Genomic DNA, 18,559 nt, shown 5'->3' on the forward strand with positions numbered 1-18,559 from the left:
TTATTAAAGAGAGATTGACCATTTGAATGCAGTAAATCGCTTGAAATCAATAGATAAGGTGAAGCAAGCACACCAAGGTTTTTTTTCAATAGATAATATGAAGGACTTGTATTAAGGAGTCATGTTAAAAATTATTGTGTACTTTATTAGAAATTCACTTTGTTGTATTTCTAACTGCTCCTTCCATGAAATAGTTGCTTGTAGCTAAGTGTTAGAGCTAATATGTAATAATTGTTACTGACCTAAATAACTCACATGTTGGGTCAGTAAGTTGTAGCCGTCTGTGCAATGTGATCGCTGATGCTTTGCCCACTCTAGCTGTGATAAGCTTACACCAATGTTGGTCATCTAGCTTTGTATGTACATTCTATTGCATTCTCTTAATAGACGTCGAACCTGGTTTTATAATATGATTGTGTGGCTCATATTCAATGCATTACTGCTTTTAAAATGTTTAGCCTACTCATTTGTTACTATTGCTATATAATCATGCACCTTTAGTAGCAAAGTTGATAAAACCTTGTTACACAACAATTATAGGTATTTTTGTTATTGTAAATGGATTTCTATTTAAAATGTTTTTCAAACTTTGTTATTATACGTATTATCGCTGTTTGAACATATGCAAAGTGGTACCAGTGTATTTATTCATCAGAAATATAAAAGAAAGTAGGCGCATAAGCTCGCAAGTATTTGAGTTATCATTCAGTGCATTTGAAATTTATACTTTGTTTCAAAAGAGTTCTCACAGCTGCATCGCTTGACTCTTGTCTCTCAACATAGGACTGGAGGAGGCTGGTGTAGAGTTGCTACAGAAATACATAGATAACACGGGCGACATACAGACAGCCACCCTGATCATGATCCACTCGTTTCCAAGCAGAATGCAAGAGGATGAAAGAGTTGTGCATTGGATTGAACAGTAAGTTGTCCTCTCATCACCCTCGCACATTATTTTTGCATTCCTTTTGGTGCACACTTTCACAGCAGGTTAGGGACAGACTGCCCTTTCTTTTTCCTAGTAATTGTTTTTTTTCTTATGCGAAAGTGTTTAGTGGTAGAGTAATGATGCTCTTCCTGGAGATGTGTAGATTGAACAACTTTCTGTGGTTTCTGTGGTTATGGGACAATTTCTCTAATGTGTCACCACTACCAGTGTTAGACGAGTAGTGGCTATTAATTATTTAACTGTGTGTTGGATATTCATCACAACTAATGGAAAAGTTCAGATACTCACAAAAGCATTTGAATATTCGCTGTTATAAGTTCTCCTGTCTGTTGTAGTTACAGAGATCTTCTAGATGAATGGAAGTTGTGGGTACTAAGGTAAGTACATAAGTAAATTCATAGGTAGGTACATAGGTAGGTTCATATTCACAGCCAAAAGGCAAACACTTGTATCGCTATCTTTGGCAATACTGATGGGAGCAATGAATACTAGAGATGCCCGGGTCTCGGTATCGATGACGGTATCGATGGTGATATGGAGTTTAAATGTCTGAATCTGTAACAGCTGATATATCGTTAAATAGAACTTTTTTACATGTTTACTGTTGATTGTAGTAATAGTATCCTAATCTGCCAGGTTAACCAATAAAATGACCAGCGAGTTTTTATTACAGATATAATTATCTAATTAATTTTGGTACTGAATATTCATGTTATTTGTACCTGAGCAGTCTTGTTTTTGTCAAGCTATCAATAAGAGGTGTCGCAATTCCCATTTAAGATGTCAAAAGTTATTAGAAATCAATCACTGATTAGAAATGCAGTGCAATAATTGTATTTACTAGCATTGTAATTGAAGGAAAATTAAAATTTTTATATTGTTAATAATAATAGTACAGTGCATGAAAGCATATTTTATGCATATTATCTGTAATTTTTGTTTAAATCGACAGCATGACATAGTAGATCTAGATAGTTAGGTTTTAGTGAGGATTGGTGAGTGTGGTTGCTATTCTGATTGCCTCTTGTACTTCAAATCAGGCGCCGGTCTGAAGGCAAGGATTACAAGGAATCTGCACCTGTAAGTTGGCTATATAAGAAACAAACAGTTCTGGCTTATTCCTAGCATGCTCGGTCTTTTGCCTTGAACCAGGTTGAGTAGAAAAAAGACAGTTGATCTACTCCTTTAGCCCGCAGCACATTTTGCAATCACCATTGAAGGTACATGTTCACAGCTGCTATAATAAATAACAGATTGATGTTGTTTTATTGCGCTAAAGCTGCAAGACTTGGGTACTATCCCACAACGCCCATTGTTCATGGTAATCTTCACACAGCCTATTTAAAATATAACACTGATTTACTTATTATTCAAGTACGGCTTTTAAATTTTAATAGTGGCTCGTGCTATGTAAGATACTTGGCCAGCAGGATGGCATACCATTATTCAATAAAGGGAGCAAGGGTCAAATACTAACCTAGGGGTCGGCAAGCGTTTTAGACTACTATTCCATTTCGGGGAGTCAAAAAGAAACCAAGGTTTTCTGGAAAAGTTTATAAAATTATTCGACAGTTGGAAATATATGTTTTTGCAATTGAAACATCATCAGGATATACTGAGGAAACATTCAACAACAATTTAGGTTATTTAGGTTTCTCGTCTGTTAGCTGAGATTGCAATTTGTTCTTGCCAAATTTCATCTTCGAGAGAGAGCTGCTCACACGAATAAGTTCTAGCAAACATTGCCACTACGCGCTTTGGCACATGCTAACAATAATGGAAACTGAGAGTGTGGCAATTGACGTTAAAAGTCAAAGGACTCGGGGTCTTGGCCTATGGAAAGTTTCCCTTCAACGAATGCTTTTAGCGCAATCGTTTCTGCGAAAAGCGGTTACGAGTCGATTTGGCTGGATGCTATTAAAAAAACATCAAGGAGCCATTAGCAGCACTGTAATACTGGCTAGTTTGCAAACAGCCTGAAGAATGAAGTTTGCCAACCTCTCCATTAACCCATAAGTAATGTTGCACATTATTGTATTCATTTAACGTCAGGCAAAAGGTCAAATGGCTGCTGACAACAAGAATTTCACGAATTGTAGGGCCAAGTTTGACATCTTTCACAAGGAGTTTGTCGAGAGAATCGGACACAAAGGCATGACCCAAGTCTACCTCAGCTGTAATTTCTGTAACAAGGCCAACACACCTCTTCAAATGCAACAGAGGAGAATGTATACCGCTGGTGGCTATGGCCAGAAGCCCAACAGTGTCAAGGTCAATATCGCTTTCAAGGATACCTCATGGTTTAAGTGTTTAGTAACGGTTTGGCGTATGGTGATATTTTCTGATATTGACTAGCTCAGCAATTGTTTTTGTGAAATGTATAAAACATTGCTTTTTGGGGCAAGAGAGTTTTCAGGCCCTATTAGCACTTTCTTTTGTTTAGTTTTTACATAGATTGTAACAAATGTTATCTATCCGGTTAGAGGTGACTCGCAGGGTCTTCTGTTACTTTTTATCCAAAAAGCCAATTGGCACGTCAGCAAGAACGTGCCAATTGTTATCAACTGTTATCAGGCTGATAACAGCTTGTTTTTCAGCAGTTGATAATAAGCGACGTCCTGCTGATAGCGTCACTTGTTATCAGCAGGACTTACTCAACATGTTTTGTCTCACAAATAACTCAGCTACTCAAAAAACTTTTTGTTGACACGAAGTCATGTGATGGAGACATGCATAGGGTAGAGTAGCTACTACCAACTAATGACTATCAAAAGATGCGTTTGTGCTTTTGATATTGGAAAACCACTAATTTACTGATTTGGGTTTGTGGCAGATTGCCCTCTGTAATGAGTGCAGGAAACCTCTGCCCAGATGTACCCTCTGTCTCAAGTACATGGGAACAGCTTCTGGTATTCTCAGCGCTATCAAACAGAGTGCAGGACAATCACGCATCTCTGCTGCAGACTCCCCGAAAGGTAAGACCACGAGTGCCATTTCAGCTGCTTGCCCTCTTGCCCTGAAATCAATCAATATTGCAGGTTTTTATAGAAATTTTATCAATCATTAGCAGTAAACCACACAATTCTGGTAGATATATTAGATAACTTAGGAGTTCTATGGTCAACTTGTAGAAAAATGGGATAGCTCATTGATCTCTATTGTTATTAGTGCATCTTTCAATGAGCTTGAGGACCACATGCCTATGTCAAACAAAAAATATGAAAATCATCTCTTTAAATTGAAGTATTTTCTCAAGAGGGAAATAATTAAATCTTTCGCAAATCCCGCCTTGTTTAGAGCCTTCATGCCAAAGGTTAGGAGTTGTCTCATCAACTCTACTACAGTAGATGCTCCTACAACATAAATAATCCGTTCCAGAAATGTTTGCGTTATGGAGATTTTACATTATAAGAACAGTAAAATACATGATAATTGTCTAATCCATTCCAAGATCATCCCAAACTCAAACCTTTGGCCATACAAAAAGAAAAAACTAAACTGCTTTTTAATTGGTTGGCTGTATCGTAACTGTAATATTATAGGTTTGCATCAACAACTTGTCTCCTTTTCTGATCCATTTCACTGGTTTTGCAGACAAAGCTTGCGGTAATTTTGCTATAAGTTGGTGGGGAACACACATATTTGAAGTCAATTTTCATTGATTTGTTTATTATTTCTAGACAGCAAAGTCTATTCTGGAAAGAAAAACTAATACCGTAACAAATATTTTATACGTCTACAATAAAGCAAAACAAAAAAATCTTTTACTATAAAAAGGGGAGTGTCTACCTATTGGTTGTCTATCTGTATCTAGGGGTCAAGGTTAGGATAAAAGATAACTTTTAGCGATACTTCCAACTCGTGACATTCAGATTGGTAGACCAACGCTGTAACGCCTGCATCAATAGATATAACGCTTTACTTACGTCATTTTTTATCACAAGTGCAGCGAGATATGTTATCATTAAAATCGAATTTGAGAAGTTGCCCCTACTTGACACTACATTATATGGAATTTTTTACGTAGTATGAAGCGAAATTTTTGCATAATTTTTTAACGTTACCTGGAATTTACGTTCTAGAAGGTATACGTTATATGAGCATCTACTGTATTGCTGATTAGATGTTAGGGCATTACGCAGACTGGTTTGGATGCACTCGGTAGCAATTTCATGAATTCCGTATCCTTTTTGTATGTGTTGATGTTGCGAACTGTTTCTGTTTGAGTATAAAAACTATAGATCTACGTGCTTTCTTTTAATGTTCATTTTTTCTCAAAAATAATGAAAGTTACATGTGAACCGTCTGATGAGGTCTCTGTTGGTTTTACCGGGAAAATTTTCAGGTGACAGTTCTGTTCACATCGCTCATTTTATTAACACGGTATAAAAGTTGTTAGACTAACGCGTGTACTATTAATGTGATAATTTTTTGCGTTTAACAGTTTCGTTGTCAAAGTTTTGTCCTTGTCGACTATAGAAAAAGGTGTTTTAAAAGTAACTGCTGAGCCTATGTCGGGCCTATATTAAAAATATATCTCATAGTAGAAATATAATTATAATATATCTCTTGTTAAAGACTTGTTTCCTGAATATATAAAATATTCATGTAATTTAATTCTATAATATCATTAAATCAACTGCAGCCTTCTCTTGTATAGTGTTTAGCCACTGTTTGTGAAAATTAGTCTACAGACAATTAAATTTATCAATAATTTGTTGAGGCTAGTTTAAATAACAGCTGTGTCGGGTAATAGTTGTGTAGCCCTACATGAAAACATGTTTGTCTTTTGTCAATGATTAGTGAGTTCACACATTGTCATGGAAAACTATTTGAGTCTATCAAGGATTGTAGGGTTATTTTGCCAAACTGTAAGGAAGCTGTTTTTGTGTCACAATTTAAATTATCTAATCCATTTCTAATAACTAATATTTTGCTGCTAATAAATGCATTTGGAGGTCTGTGTGTTCTGAATGCCACAAGTCATACAATATATCTGTATGTGCATCAATCCTTCCTTATCTAATCATAGGGTATTGCAGTAGTCACTATCTAATCAAATGGTTCCTGTTTACATATGAGCTTCTTGTTATTCCCTAGTCTTATCAATCATTCAGCACCTTGTGTTTGTTCACCTCACATCAGATTACTTGACCGGTAGCCTCGCAGTTTGCTTCTCCTAAATATTATCTTTTTCTCCCGTTTGTCTACACAAATTCCTCTGATGGCAAGGCCATGTGCTTTCATAGACCTGTCCACACACACACACACATATATATATATATATATATATATATATATATATATATATATATATATATATATATATATATATATATATATATATATATATATATATATATATATATATATATATATATATATATAGATTAGCGAATGTGTTTGAAGGTTTTTAAAAATCTGTTTTGGTATTTCAAGCGGTAAGTAGTACTATAACAACAGAAAAAAACGTATCTGTCCAAGCGACTTACGTACTCCTGTTTTTGCTGTTAGTCTCTTTTTTGTTGTTAATACCATATGTTAGAAATAATTCTCGTGGGTGACTCTGATCTCTGCTGCTGAAGCTAATGTTATTATCATTTCAGTAGTGAAACAGTGTTTCTAATTTGGGCTGCTGTATGGAAAGACATTTTTGATATTCTGGTGAAAGTTGCTACAACTGACTGGCCTCGAAAAACTCGATAGTACTTGAGAAAAACTTGTATATTGTAACATGTAGATTGTATGACTTGTGGCATCCAGAACACACAAGGGCGTCAAATGCGTTTATTAGCAGCAAAATATTCCAGTTATTAAAAATGGATTAGATAACTTAAATTGTGACACAAAAACACCTTTCCTACAGTTTGGTAAAAAATCTCTTCAATCATCGGGCCTCCACAACTTCAAATAGTAATCAATGACAAGGTGTGAACTCACTAATTATTGACAAAAGACAAATGTGCTTCTATGTGAGCTGCCAACACAGCTGTTATTTAAAACATCCTTGACAATAAATTCTTGATTTGGCTAATTGTTTGTAGGCTAAACCTCTCGAACTGTTGTCAGTCAATTTATAAGAGAAGGTTGCAGCTGATTTGATGACATCACAGAGTTGAATTACATGACTTTTTTATATATCCAGAACATAAGTTTCTAACAGGAAATAAATCATAGTTCTTGTGACTCAGCTGATTTTGGCTAAGAAACTGAAACGACCAATCATAGTGAGTAATTTATGCCTAGTGGCTGACCAAAAACTGTCCAGATGCTCAGCCAAAATTCATTTTGCTACTTCATTTTTAGACGATTATTTTGCTACAATAATCAATCAATAAAGAATCTAACAATATTTGTGCGACAACGATTTTGTTTAATCATGAGCAACTTTAGTTTGACCTTGAAACATGTTCAGTGCTACTATTGTTGAACTGAAATTTTATACAAAGCACCTCAAAATTGGCTGGATTTCTGTTATTTTAAGCCAACTGCTGCAATTCTTTCATCATTTTGATAGCCAGTAAACGGTTTTGTTACGAGTGATCCTTAAAAAAAATTGCCACAAGAAGGGTTATGTTGTTACACTGAATACTCAAAGGAAATTGCTCGACATTTTTGTTTGATAAATAGGCTCGGCAATATGATTAACAATAATTGCATGCAGTGCTAATTATTCCTCTATCGAGCTTTCTTTGCGCATTTTTTATGTTTATCAAACACGATGAATATAAGCGCAAGTATATCAAAGATTAGTTTTTGCACAAAAATTGGCTGTATGTTTATGTTTAGTATCCGTGTTCGACTTATAACTGGATAAGCTTGAAAATTTATAACGAAATTAAGATTTGGTAAATTTATTGCATCAGTTATCATTTTACGAAAAAGTCATTGCTCTATTGCAGCAATACTGTTTTGCCAAATAACATTAGAATAAAGCTGTACCCCCTTGACCTCTAAATATGACAAAGATGTTCTCAAGCTTTATGAAGGCATAAAATGGCCGCGAGAAGCGTTATGTCATTATACCGAATATTTACAGGAAATGGCTCGACATTTTCTACCTTCCGATTCAAATTGTTTACGATCACATTTGCTAGCAGTCTTATTATATACACAAATACAATCTAGCAATGCTCGTTAAAAATCTTGCAATTATTCTGTACACGGCTGACCCAAATTTTCGAGTCTGTCAAAACATATCAGTTGTTATGTAGGTCTGATATTGAGCAGCTGGAACTGATACAAAACTGGTACAGCAGTAGAATGAACATCATGCTATTTTCATCAACAAATCATCACTATACTTTTTCAATAGATCAAAGTTAAACTGGACCAGCTCGACAAGAGCAAATTAGTATGGCAGTATTGATTATTATATTTATATTCCAGTACCACTTGTTAAATGCTGTAGTTTTCTACCTCCAAAGTTCAAAAGCATTAAAACTTTAATACGTTTAGAATGCGAGAACTAGCGCAAGGCTTAGCCCTAGGCCCGTGTCCGATCTTGATTGAGAATCTGACTCAATCTGACATTGCATATTTTAATAGATTACTCACTAAGCAAAGAAAACATCTTGTTATTATTCTCTGCCTGGTCATGTCTTTTGTTGTCTTATCTCCAGCACTCAAGACTTGTTGTCTTATCTCCAGCACTCAAGACTTGTTGTCTTATCTCCAGTTATTCATGCCTTCTCAATTCCATCTATAAGGCCTTGACATAAGTAGAAAATATTGGAAAGGATTTGCCTTGAATGTCGAGATTCGACTGTATTTGTGAAATACCAAAACTAGCTGCACATGCGAATGGGTAAATTCCATCTCCTCTGCTTTAGCAAATCAGCCTTGATAAAGGAATAGATAAATTTTATTCCAATCACAGGTAAAAGAATAGATAAAAGTCATGCAGTTGTTAAAATTAGGCTAATGATGGATACCGGAAAACCCCTATTTGAATGCCATGGCGCTCTATTTTTAACCTTTTTTTGTAGCGGAGTTTTATTAGAGGTGACATTTGAATAGCTCATCAGATTTTTGGGAGACTAAATTTAACCCTTTTACGGGGGAAGCGATTGTCGCCTATATTTTTCACTCTTCTTTGGTTGAAGCGACATTAACCCTTTTAGACGCAAGAAATTTGATAACTTGCCTCCAACTTGTCGTAGATCTCTAAATAAATATGCATTGGGAAGCTGAGAAATATCTTTACCAGTTGATATCTATTGCTTGAAATTTTGAATATCGCTTGAAATTTGCTCGATTTTTTATTTCATTCTAAATTTGAATGCATATTTTTATTTCATAACTATATTTAACAATCATTGCTCTCATTGATGATTGCTACAGTTTGCAGCCAAAACTGGATTTTTATGTACACTAGAAGAGTAGTTATGAGCTTTGATCATTGTAAGCCGAGTTTGAGTTTAGATAACTGCAATGATGCCACAAAATAATATGCTATAAATCAGCAAATTTATTAGTTATATAATAATGATCTATCAAATGATACAAATATATATTCAAAAACAAGTGATGTAAACACACGATGTGTATAATACATGCAAAAACAAAAATATTTGCATCATTTGCTCGACTAGTTGCGTTTGTTTGGAACCATTTCATTTCCTTCTGGCTTCTCGATACCTTCCCCAGTGTCTGCTGACCTCAACTCCTTTTCTGCATAGCTGAGCTAGTTGATATTAGCATCTAAACAATGTTTTATCAGAGAAAAACTCTTACGCGTTGCTATTAGGAAAACTTTATACAAAATAAACGATAAACTTTTAATCGAAAATTTTAGCAACTTTTAGCCTGAAAATAGTAGTACAGGCTCCATCGTAATTGTAAACCTTTTTTTACATACGTCGAAGTATCAAGACCCCGTTAAACATGGAACTACTATCAGCCGGATACAGTTATTAATTATTTCTATGGCATTGCTTTCAAAGTTTTAAAGAAAAAACTGTAAGCTTTGGAGTTAGAAAATGGACTTAGATAGGAACAGCAACCACGAAAGAATTAATTGTTAATGATGTAACCAAGTCATTATTAGCACCATTTTGTGGACACTTTTCTACTGATCACTTGCTATTATGGATTCGTAAACATTGAAGAATGTCGGTAGAAAGTGGCGGTTAAATCGAGGTGGCGGTTAAATCGAGGGGCCGTTCAAATAAAGGTGACATTCAAATAGAGGTTTTACAGTAAGTTTCAGCTGCTAAAATTAAAAATTATAACCTACATATTACCAGACAACTATGCATATCTTAACAATGACCTAATGTGTCTAGTTTTAGACCAAATTGTTATCAATTTACTATCAAGTTGCCGAAATTGGTCCATCTAGGGTTTAGACAAGAACTTTTTAATGCTTATCAGGATTTCAACCTTTAAAAGAGCATTTGCCTTCAACAGAATCGCGACTCTCGGGTCATGTACGTCATCCGTCTTCTTCATACCAAACTTATTTCAGATATACATGTACTATATTATTCTGGAAGAAGAAACTACATGCTTTTTTGTTTCCTACTGTTGTTCTTGTTATGCATAATGCACTATGTTTCCATATCACATGTTTCATGCTTGCTAAAGATGGTGCAAATGCAATGGATGGCAAAAGAACTATTCCATCTTAGACATTCTCCACACTTCAATCATTCCGATTTTTATTTGACAAGACAACTGTGCGTCGCTATGACCTCGTGGAATTCCTTATCTTTTTTAACAAGCACAGGTCTCAATCAGCAACATGCAATTGTTCATTGAAACACTTGTCACAAGATAACTCAACTTATCACACGATAACTCAACTCGCACATGATTCCTAATCTGCATCATCCGCACGATGGAAACATATGCATAGGTAGAGAATGGGTTTCTCAAAGCATTGGTGAGAAGACTAAAAGTGTCGGCCAGACGACAGCCAAACTAAAAGGTTCAACCTTGTTAGATGTCGGTTTGAAGTTGAGCAACACAACAGAAGCAACTCAATGGAAGCAACACAATGGAAGCAACTCAATGGAAGCAACACGATGGAAGCAACTCAATGGAAGCAACACGATGGAAGCGACTCGATGGAAGCGACACGATGAAAGCGATTCGATGGAAGCGACTCGATGGAAGCGACTCGATGGAAGCGACTCGATGGAAGCGACTCGATGGAAGCGACTCGATGGAAGCGACTCGATGGAAGCGACTCGATGGAAGCGACTCGATGGAAGCGACTCGATGGAAGCAACTCAATGGAACCTCAAAAACTTGAATGCGAACAGCTTCAATCCTGTTCCATTTTGTTTGGCCACACGCAAGAGAAGCTCGTGTTTGATTGGCCAACTCTTTATTTGCCAGTGCAAAAGCATTTTGTGTCTTGACAATTGATTGGTTGAATTGTGATTCAGAATGGAACAAATGGAATCAATAGAACAGAATTTGGCTAGAATGGCAGTCATTTTATGAGTTCCTGTGGGGCACGTTTTGCCACTCGTTGCAAAGTTATCGCCTTTTTAGGAGTATCGCTGCCGCCTGGCCATCCGTCAAGGTACAACTGGCAGAGGCAACCGCTATACATTTACTAAGACAAATCTGAGAGTGCTTGTCAGGGCTAGAGAGTCACAGAAACGCAATAGTGCAGAAGGGCGAGCCATTTGAGCAGCATTGCTGAGGCAGAGGTCACGTGCGTGTCAGAGGCTTGGCTTTGCTACGAGAACATGACATGACATTGTCATAACAGATGCATTGTTGCTGGCCGACCTTTCATACTTGCCTCACATATGCCCGGCGACCTCTCTCTCCATGCATGGACTCTATACTGCCAGGTAGTGAGTGCTTCGGGCTAGCCATCTCCTCTGGCTTCATTCGAAGTGCATTTGCAATCACTGAATTGTAATGGCTCTCTGAAATGTAATGGTCTCTCTCGCTTCTCATAAATAAAAGAATATTAAGATATTCATGCTATCTAGAGCTGCCACTCACGTGTTGTATCAGCTCTTTAGAATTTAAAATTATCGTTTTAAGATTGTTAGAGGTTTGTTGGCCTACAGAATGCTGACATTTGCTTGTTAGATTTATCAGCACCATGCGTTCACGTTTTATTTCCGCGTTTCGATTAAATCCCTTGTAGGAGACATTCCTTTGGAGAAATAAATGCTTCCAGTCAGAGAACAGTCATAGGTAGCCAAATTGAAAAATATTCAGTTGATATTTATGGTCAACATAAAGGTAGGCTCGTGAACCGATAGTTTATCAAGTTCATTGAACTTGACTCTTCAAGATGAACTTGCATAAAATTTTAGTAGATTTTATCAGAAAGTATCGATATTTTTCTATCATTTGCAATTGTTTTTGATAATTGAGGTGATCTGACGGCCAGGATGTTTCAGGATTAAAACCGACAAAACCTGATCAATAAAGCAGAGAGTCGCGAATAGACCAACAAAATAAAGACTCGTAACGCCGTAACTTGAACGCAATAGCCGATATCAACTATAGCGACGATAACAGCTAGTGATGCATTTCTGCACGTTTTTTCTGAGTGTTATAATGGCTATCAAGGTTTGTCGATTTTAATCGTGAAACGTTCTGGCAAGTCGGATTAACTCGAATATCAATAACAATCACAAATGATAGAAAAAAGCCAATACTTGCTGATGAAAAATCTCTAAAAATCTAGTGTAATATTTTAACCCATTTTAGTTAGTTGTCACTAATGAAAGTTTTGTGATAAAGTGGTGATTTAGGTGTGATTTTAACATAAAATTAGTCTGTTTTAGTAACCAACCGAGTTGCATAGCCATAGTAAAGACCACCAAATGTAGTCTTTAATACAAACCAGATATCACTTCCGACTCATGAAATCCTTTCATACTCGGAACAATCATCCATTCGTCTCATTCTTATAAGAATAAGTTGAGTTCGTTAAGTGTTTCCATGACTTGATGGATGTTATGAAAGAGCAATCTCTGAAACAGGGACTTCTATGGGTTATCTAAAAAATAAATAGGAATTGTACAGCGCTATGAGGAAATAAAACTACTGGCTAGTCCAGGTCACTGAGATACTTGAATGTTTGTTCATGCGAATAAGGTTATGATTACAGCTTAATTAATACAGGGGTATATAATGTAGCTACAATACATCCAGTGTTTTGTCATACAACTAAGCGTACCAGCTATAGGCATCTATCAAGGCTAATTATGACTAATTATATATTGAACTATGTACAAGCTGCGAATCAGCCGTGAACGGAGTTTCATATTATTGACAGCCTCTTGATTAACAATGAACAAGTCTTCTTGGTTTTTAAGGAATAATTAATTAGTTGTTTGTGATAGAGTATCTTATTAGCAGTTAAGATTTATGGTCGAATGCATATCTTACAGATCACAGCAAAAAGAAAAAAGCAAATATCCTAAATCGCAGTGCCGAGTTCAGCAATTGGTTTACATGGTGTCAGAGCTGCAGACACGGCGGCCACGCCATTCACATAGAAGAGTGGTTCAAGGGTAATGCCGAGTGCCCTGTATCAGGCTGCGCTTGCAAGTGCGCCTCGTTAGATGGCTTACCAGTCCGAGAACAGTTAGATGTAAACGCCTAGTCTTTATCGCAACTTTTTCCTTTGTCAGTAGAACAATGGGTTCTGGTGTCTGAAGGAGCAGTAATTACCTGTTTGTTTTTAACTAGACTATAAAGACTGGTGCTTTGATTGTGTTCCTTATTGTAGCCCGGTGTGCACTTTACTTTATACAGCTTATCATATCACTAAAAACTGATTTGTCTTCAATTTGACTTCGTAAACGTTTTTTGCAAGACGGCTTCATTTTTTGCGTTCTATCATTCATTTATTCGAGGTTGATTTATCCATTTTATATGCATTTTGTAATTTTATGGAATATTCACAAAGTTCTAGATAGGGAAAACAGCTCACTTATTACTTTTGAATTCTAATACAATTTCATGGATTTCTCACTAAATTGTGTGCTTCTCGATGTTTCTACAGATAAGAGCTTAGAGCCATTCTTCATACAGTTGTATTGTGAACTTTTGTTTAATCGTTTTAAGGTGTTCTTTTTACTAGTTGCATTTCATTAACTCACCTGACAAAAAGAGAAATTATATACAAATATTCTGATTTTATTCCTATCAGTGCTGCATCATTTGATCGCTTAGAAGGACAAGACCAGCAAGGCGCATTCACTCGTCTGCATATTTTTTTAAGATCTTACATGAGGGTGTACAAGATTTAAGTGCCATTTTGTGCTGCGCGTCAGCCTATGCTGACCTTATGACCTCCGGTTAGTAGACGTTGTAGGCAGGGCTATTCGTGTGCAGTTATCTCTGTTATTGCCTATTGCGCTGTTTGGGTGTGACGTTCTAGTTCGCAGGTGCTTTTATCTTTATCTTATCACTGAAAAATAGAAACTTACTCAGGTTATGCATTACATATCTTATTGCCCGCTTCAGTAGATTAGCAGCACCTGCGAGATCCTGTCACTTAGCAGAACGTTATTGTCTCTGTCCGCTTTTACTGGAAACAGGGAGAAAAAGTTGACATCAGCCTAAAGCCTTTCATAATCTCTGCTTATTACCATGCGTCACAGCGTTATCTTTTGCGTCATACTGGCTGGATTCATGGAGTATGGTGAGTACTCAATTTGTTATTAATATTATAGTTGGTGGAGTTGACCAGATGTTTGTAGGATTTGTTGACAATGCTAAGTCTTGCAGTAAGATGTGTCATCTAGATTTTACTTCTGTATTATACTTCGTAGGGCTTTTGGAGAAGGCAGCAATAATCCTCGGGCATATTGGAGACTTTCTTTGATTTATAAATCTTGCCACAAATGCTAACTTAGAGATCTGGTAACTGCTATGAACATTTTGCTCTACCGAAAATTTGTGGTTTTATAATGTAGTGGCCAAAATATTATGTTATTCAAGGTGGTTGACTTGCCTAGGCAAGAAAATTGGCCTGTATAAATATATAGCTTTCGCGTTTTTGGGTCTTCTCTGTGTGCCTGTGCGGGGTGCGCATGAAATGAGATCTATTGTCGAATGGGAGTATACGATGGGTAGTCGCTATGGTCTATACATACATATAAATTCTACGCGTCAAATTTAATGATATACAATCAGATGAACTTCTGGTGAATTCAATAAAAACATTTATACAGTTATACAGTGAGTTATCAAGTATCGTAGCTTAAAAACCTTTAATTATGTACGAAGATCGCTGGCTATGCATTCAATAATTCATTGAGAGAGATACGCTTACCCTCCCCCAATGAGATCACAAATGATCGCAACAGATATTGTAATTCTTCTGCGGTTGTGAGGGGGTATGCGATTAGCATCTGAATACATACCTGTACCCCATAAAAATATAAAAGCACCGTAAGTCACAGCTAGGCATCTACTAAAATGGTCGCTATGCGTGCCATGCCCTAGTTGAGTGCTCATGCCTTGCTGAGATTTCAACTAGCGTAATCTGATGCTGTTACTGGTATATCAGGTTTGATTGGTTTGTCATATCAAATTTAATTATATAACATTGTGAGCTTTTTGGTCAAATTTAATTCAATATGTTTAGGTTTGTTTGTATGAGTTTTGTGTAAAATATAAATTAGATAACGAGGTTACCCGCTAGCAGTAATAGACAAGCTTCAGCGTTGCACAAGATGGCTTGTCATTCACTCTGCAGAAGACAGAAGACGTTGCTAATGCTCGTTCCTCATACCAAAGGGAGTTTATCTTCTCATATGACCTTCCTGAACTTGATTACAGTAATTGGCACTAGCAAATATTTGCTGTCCATTTCACCTACACTGGTATACACCTACAGTGGTATACACCTACAGTGTTATACACCTACAGTGGTATACACCTACACTAGTATACACCTACAGTAACTGTAGGTGTATACCACTGCAGGTGTATACCACTGCAGGTGTATAACACTCTAGGTGTATACCACTGTTACACTGTGGTATACACCTACACTGGTATATACCTACACTAGTATACACCTACAGTAACTGTAGGTGTATACCACTGCAGGTGTATACCACAGTGTAGCTGTCACAGTGTAACAGTGGTATACACCCACAGTGTTATACACCTACAGTGGTATAGGCCTACACCTACAGTGATATACAATTGACTCTAATGTACACTATGTTTCCACGATGCGGTTAAGATGCGGGTTAATCCGCAAGTTTTGCATTATTGGCAAGATGAAAATGACAAAAGTCTTAAAGTTTGGGCGACACGTAACGATTTTTTCATTGGTTCTGACCAAAATCACGAAATAAACGAAAAACAGAATTATTCGACCGAAATTCAAAAAATTGTTAGAGCTGTGCATGCATACCAAAATCGTCGACGAAACGCTTTAATTGGCTAAACAAATTATTAGCTAGCATGATTCTAGCAACTTTTGCAATTTATATAGTCCGAGGCACATAATGCGACGCGTAAGAAAAATACTAACGCAGTTCACCTTAGTAAATACGATGCAATTGACTTAATTGCATTAAATATGGCAACTCTTTCTACAACGGAAATTTTGCTGCTAAATAAAAATTGTTATTATTAAAAAAGAAACAATTTGTAGCCTAAGCGTCTGCATGATAAAAAATCAACAATAGCGCAATCTAAGCAATTGCATCGTTTGTGCTATGTTGAATTTCACTGGTATTTTTATTGTGTGTCATAATACGTTTCTTGGACTATACCAATTGCGAAAGCTGCTAGAATCGTGCTCGCCAATAATTTGTTTGGCCAATTACAAGCATTTCTTTGACGATTTCGGTGTTCATGCACAGCTCTGACAATTCTGTGAATTTTGCCCGAATAATTCTGTGTTTTTCTTTCATTTCGTGAATTTGGTCAGAGCCAACGGAAAAACGTGTGGCCATACGTCTATTCATCGCAAATCTTTGTCGATTGTTTCATGTTTGCGAAAGATAAAAACGGCACTTGCGAATGATGAGCAAAAAAGTGCCACGTAAACTATTCAATTTTAAACATTTTTCACATTTCAGTCGTTTCTGATTTGATTTGAACAGTTCCACGCGCTTAAACATAAAGACTAACTTTTATGTAATGCTTATACTTTCAAGTAATACCTATACTATTAAACAATGTACCGCTAGAGCCAATGTGTCAAAAAAATGTGCTGCTAAGCAAGACAGCAGAGCGCCGCCATGACCTCTGTGGCGTAGAATTCCTTACCTTTTTTAACAAAGCACCCGCGTTAATCCGCTACATATGAATGTCCAATGAAACACTTATCGTACAGCAACTCAATGTGAACACAATTCCAAATCCGCTCAATGGAAACACAGTGATAGAGCACGAAGCATGATGAAACTCAAATATCTGGCGTGTTGTGATGAAGGTCAAGGTCAAGGCTTACAGATAAACTTGCACAAAGTTTTAGTAGATTCTGTCAGAAAGTATGAGTATTTTTCTATTCTTTTCGATTGTTTTTGATGTTTGAGGATATCGTGCTGCCAGGATGTTTTAAGATTATAATCAACAAAACTAGAATAGAGACAAGCATAAAGATGCGTAATGCTGCAACTTGAACACAATAGCTGATATCAACCGTTGCAGCGATAACAACTAGTGATGTCATCGCACACATATTTTTCATCTGAGTGTTTTAACCTCGATCAAGTTTGTCGATTTTAATCTTGAAACATTCTAAAATCTAAATCTTAGTAGATAAAATCTACTAAAATTTGGTGAAAGTTTATCTTTAATGCCATAATTTGAGATCTACCGGTCAGGCTGCGATATATTACAGATCAGAATATATAACAGACCAAGATATGGGGCATGTATCATCAGGCTTCTTTAAGCTGTCACTTTTTTAACTGCGCATTATGTCTTAAAAACCAAATATGTAAGCTAGTTCAAACGCTTCCAAACAAATGGAGTATTTGATTACATTTGCCAGAGGTCATGAATGCAGAAATTATTACACAGGAAGGAGTGGGTAGGAATAGTACAATATAAAACTGTATATACTAGTTCATATGATACTGATAGTGGATAATTTCAAGAAAGGCTGCTAAAGGTTAATAAACTAAATAGATTTCTAGTAGTTTCTCTACTACAGGTCTTTAAACTATGGTCTTTCAGTACTAAAACTCATCTGTTTGGTTTTATTGCTAAATTTAAGGTGCAATTGTACTTCTTAAAAATGTTTTTACGGCATTGACTCTATAACAAGGCATGCTATTTGCATCAACTAGTAGATTCCTGGTTTTGTCATCAATTGAAAGAATCTTATATGGTCATTGAAATTTTGTAACTGAGTCATATGAAATATATTTCTAGGGGCAATTTTTGGTGTATTATATAATCACTATATCTATCTTCTAATATAATGTATATAAATTACAGTGTCTGTCGTTGGTATGTTCAGTTATAGCGATAAAGTTTTGGCAACAAAAAACCACTTGGTCCTGAAATTGAGCTCGGAACCTCTAGATCTGCAAACAGGCGTGCTATCTACTTCACCACACGGCCTAGTTGCCATACTATGGAATAGTTGTGCACATACATATTACACCGATTAAAATATGCATGCTTGAAGTGTTTGCAAAAATA

At 36.3% G+C, this 18,559-nt stretch overlaps 2 protein-coding genes across 2 annotated transcripts in view; both read left to right on the top strand.

Annotated features, from left to right (window-relative positions):
- LOC137389710 (GATOR2 complex protein MIOS-B-like) overlaps window positions 1–14,072 on the top strand; it is a 40,512-nt gene extending 26,440 nt beyond the window's left edge. The window contains exons 17-21 of the mRNA XM_068075789.1: window positions 784–922; window positions 1,285–1,326; window positions 3,049–3,220; window positions 3,783–3,924; window positions 13,324–14,072. Coding sequence (XP_067931890.1) covers window positions 784–922; window positions 1,285–1,326; window positions 3,049–3,220; window positions 3,783–3,924; window positions 13,324–13,538 — 710 coding nt within the window. The 3' untranslated portion in view covers window positions 13,539–14,072. The remainder of the gene's footprint in view (window positions 1–783; window positions 923–1,284; window positions 1,327–3,048; window positions 3,221–3,782; window positions 3,925–13,323) is intronic.
- A 246-nt stretch (window positions 14,073–14,318) lies between these two features.
- LOC137389518 (protein HEG homolog 1-like) overlaps window positions 14,319–18,559 on the top strand; it is a 29,775-nt gene continuing 25,534 nt past the window's right edge. The window contains exon 1 of the mRNA XM_068075548.1: window positions 14,319–14,582. Coding sequence (XP_067931649.1) covers window positions 14,531–14,582 — 52 coding nt within the window. The 5' untranslated portion in view covers window positions 14,319–14,530. The remainder of the gene's footprint in view (window positions 14,583–18,559) is intronic.

This window comes from Watersipora subatra, chromosome 3 (genome assembly GCF_963576615.1).
Source record: "Watersipora subatra chromosome 3, tzWatSuba1.1, whole genome shotgun sequence".
NCBI lineage: Eukaryota > Metazoa > Bryozoa > Gymnolaemata > Cheilostomatida > Watersiporidae > Watersipora > Watersipora subatra.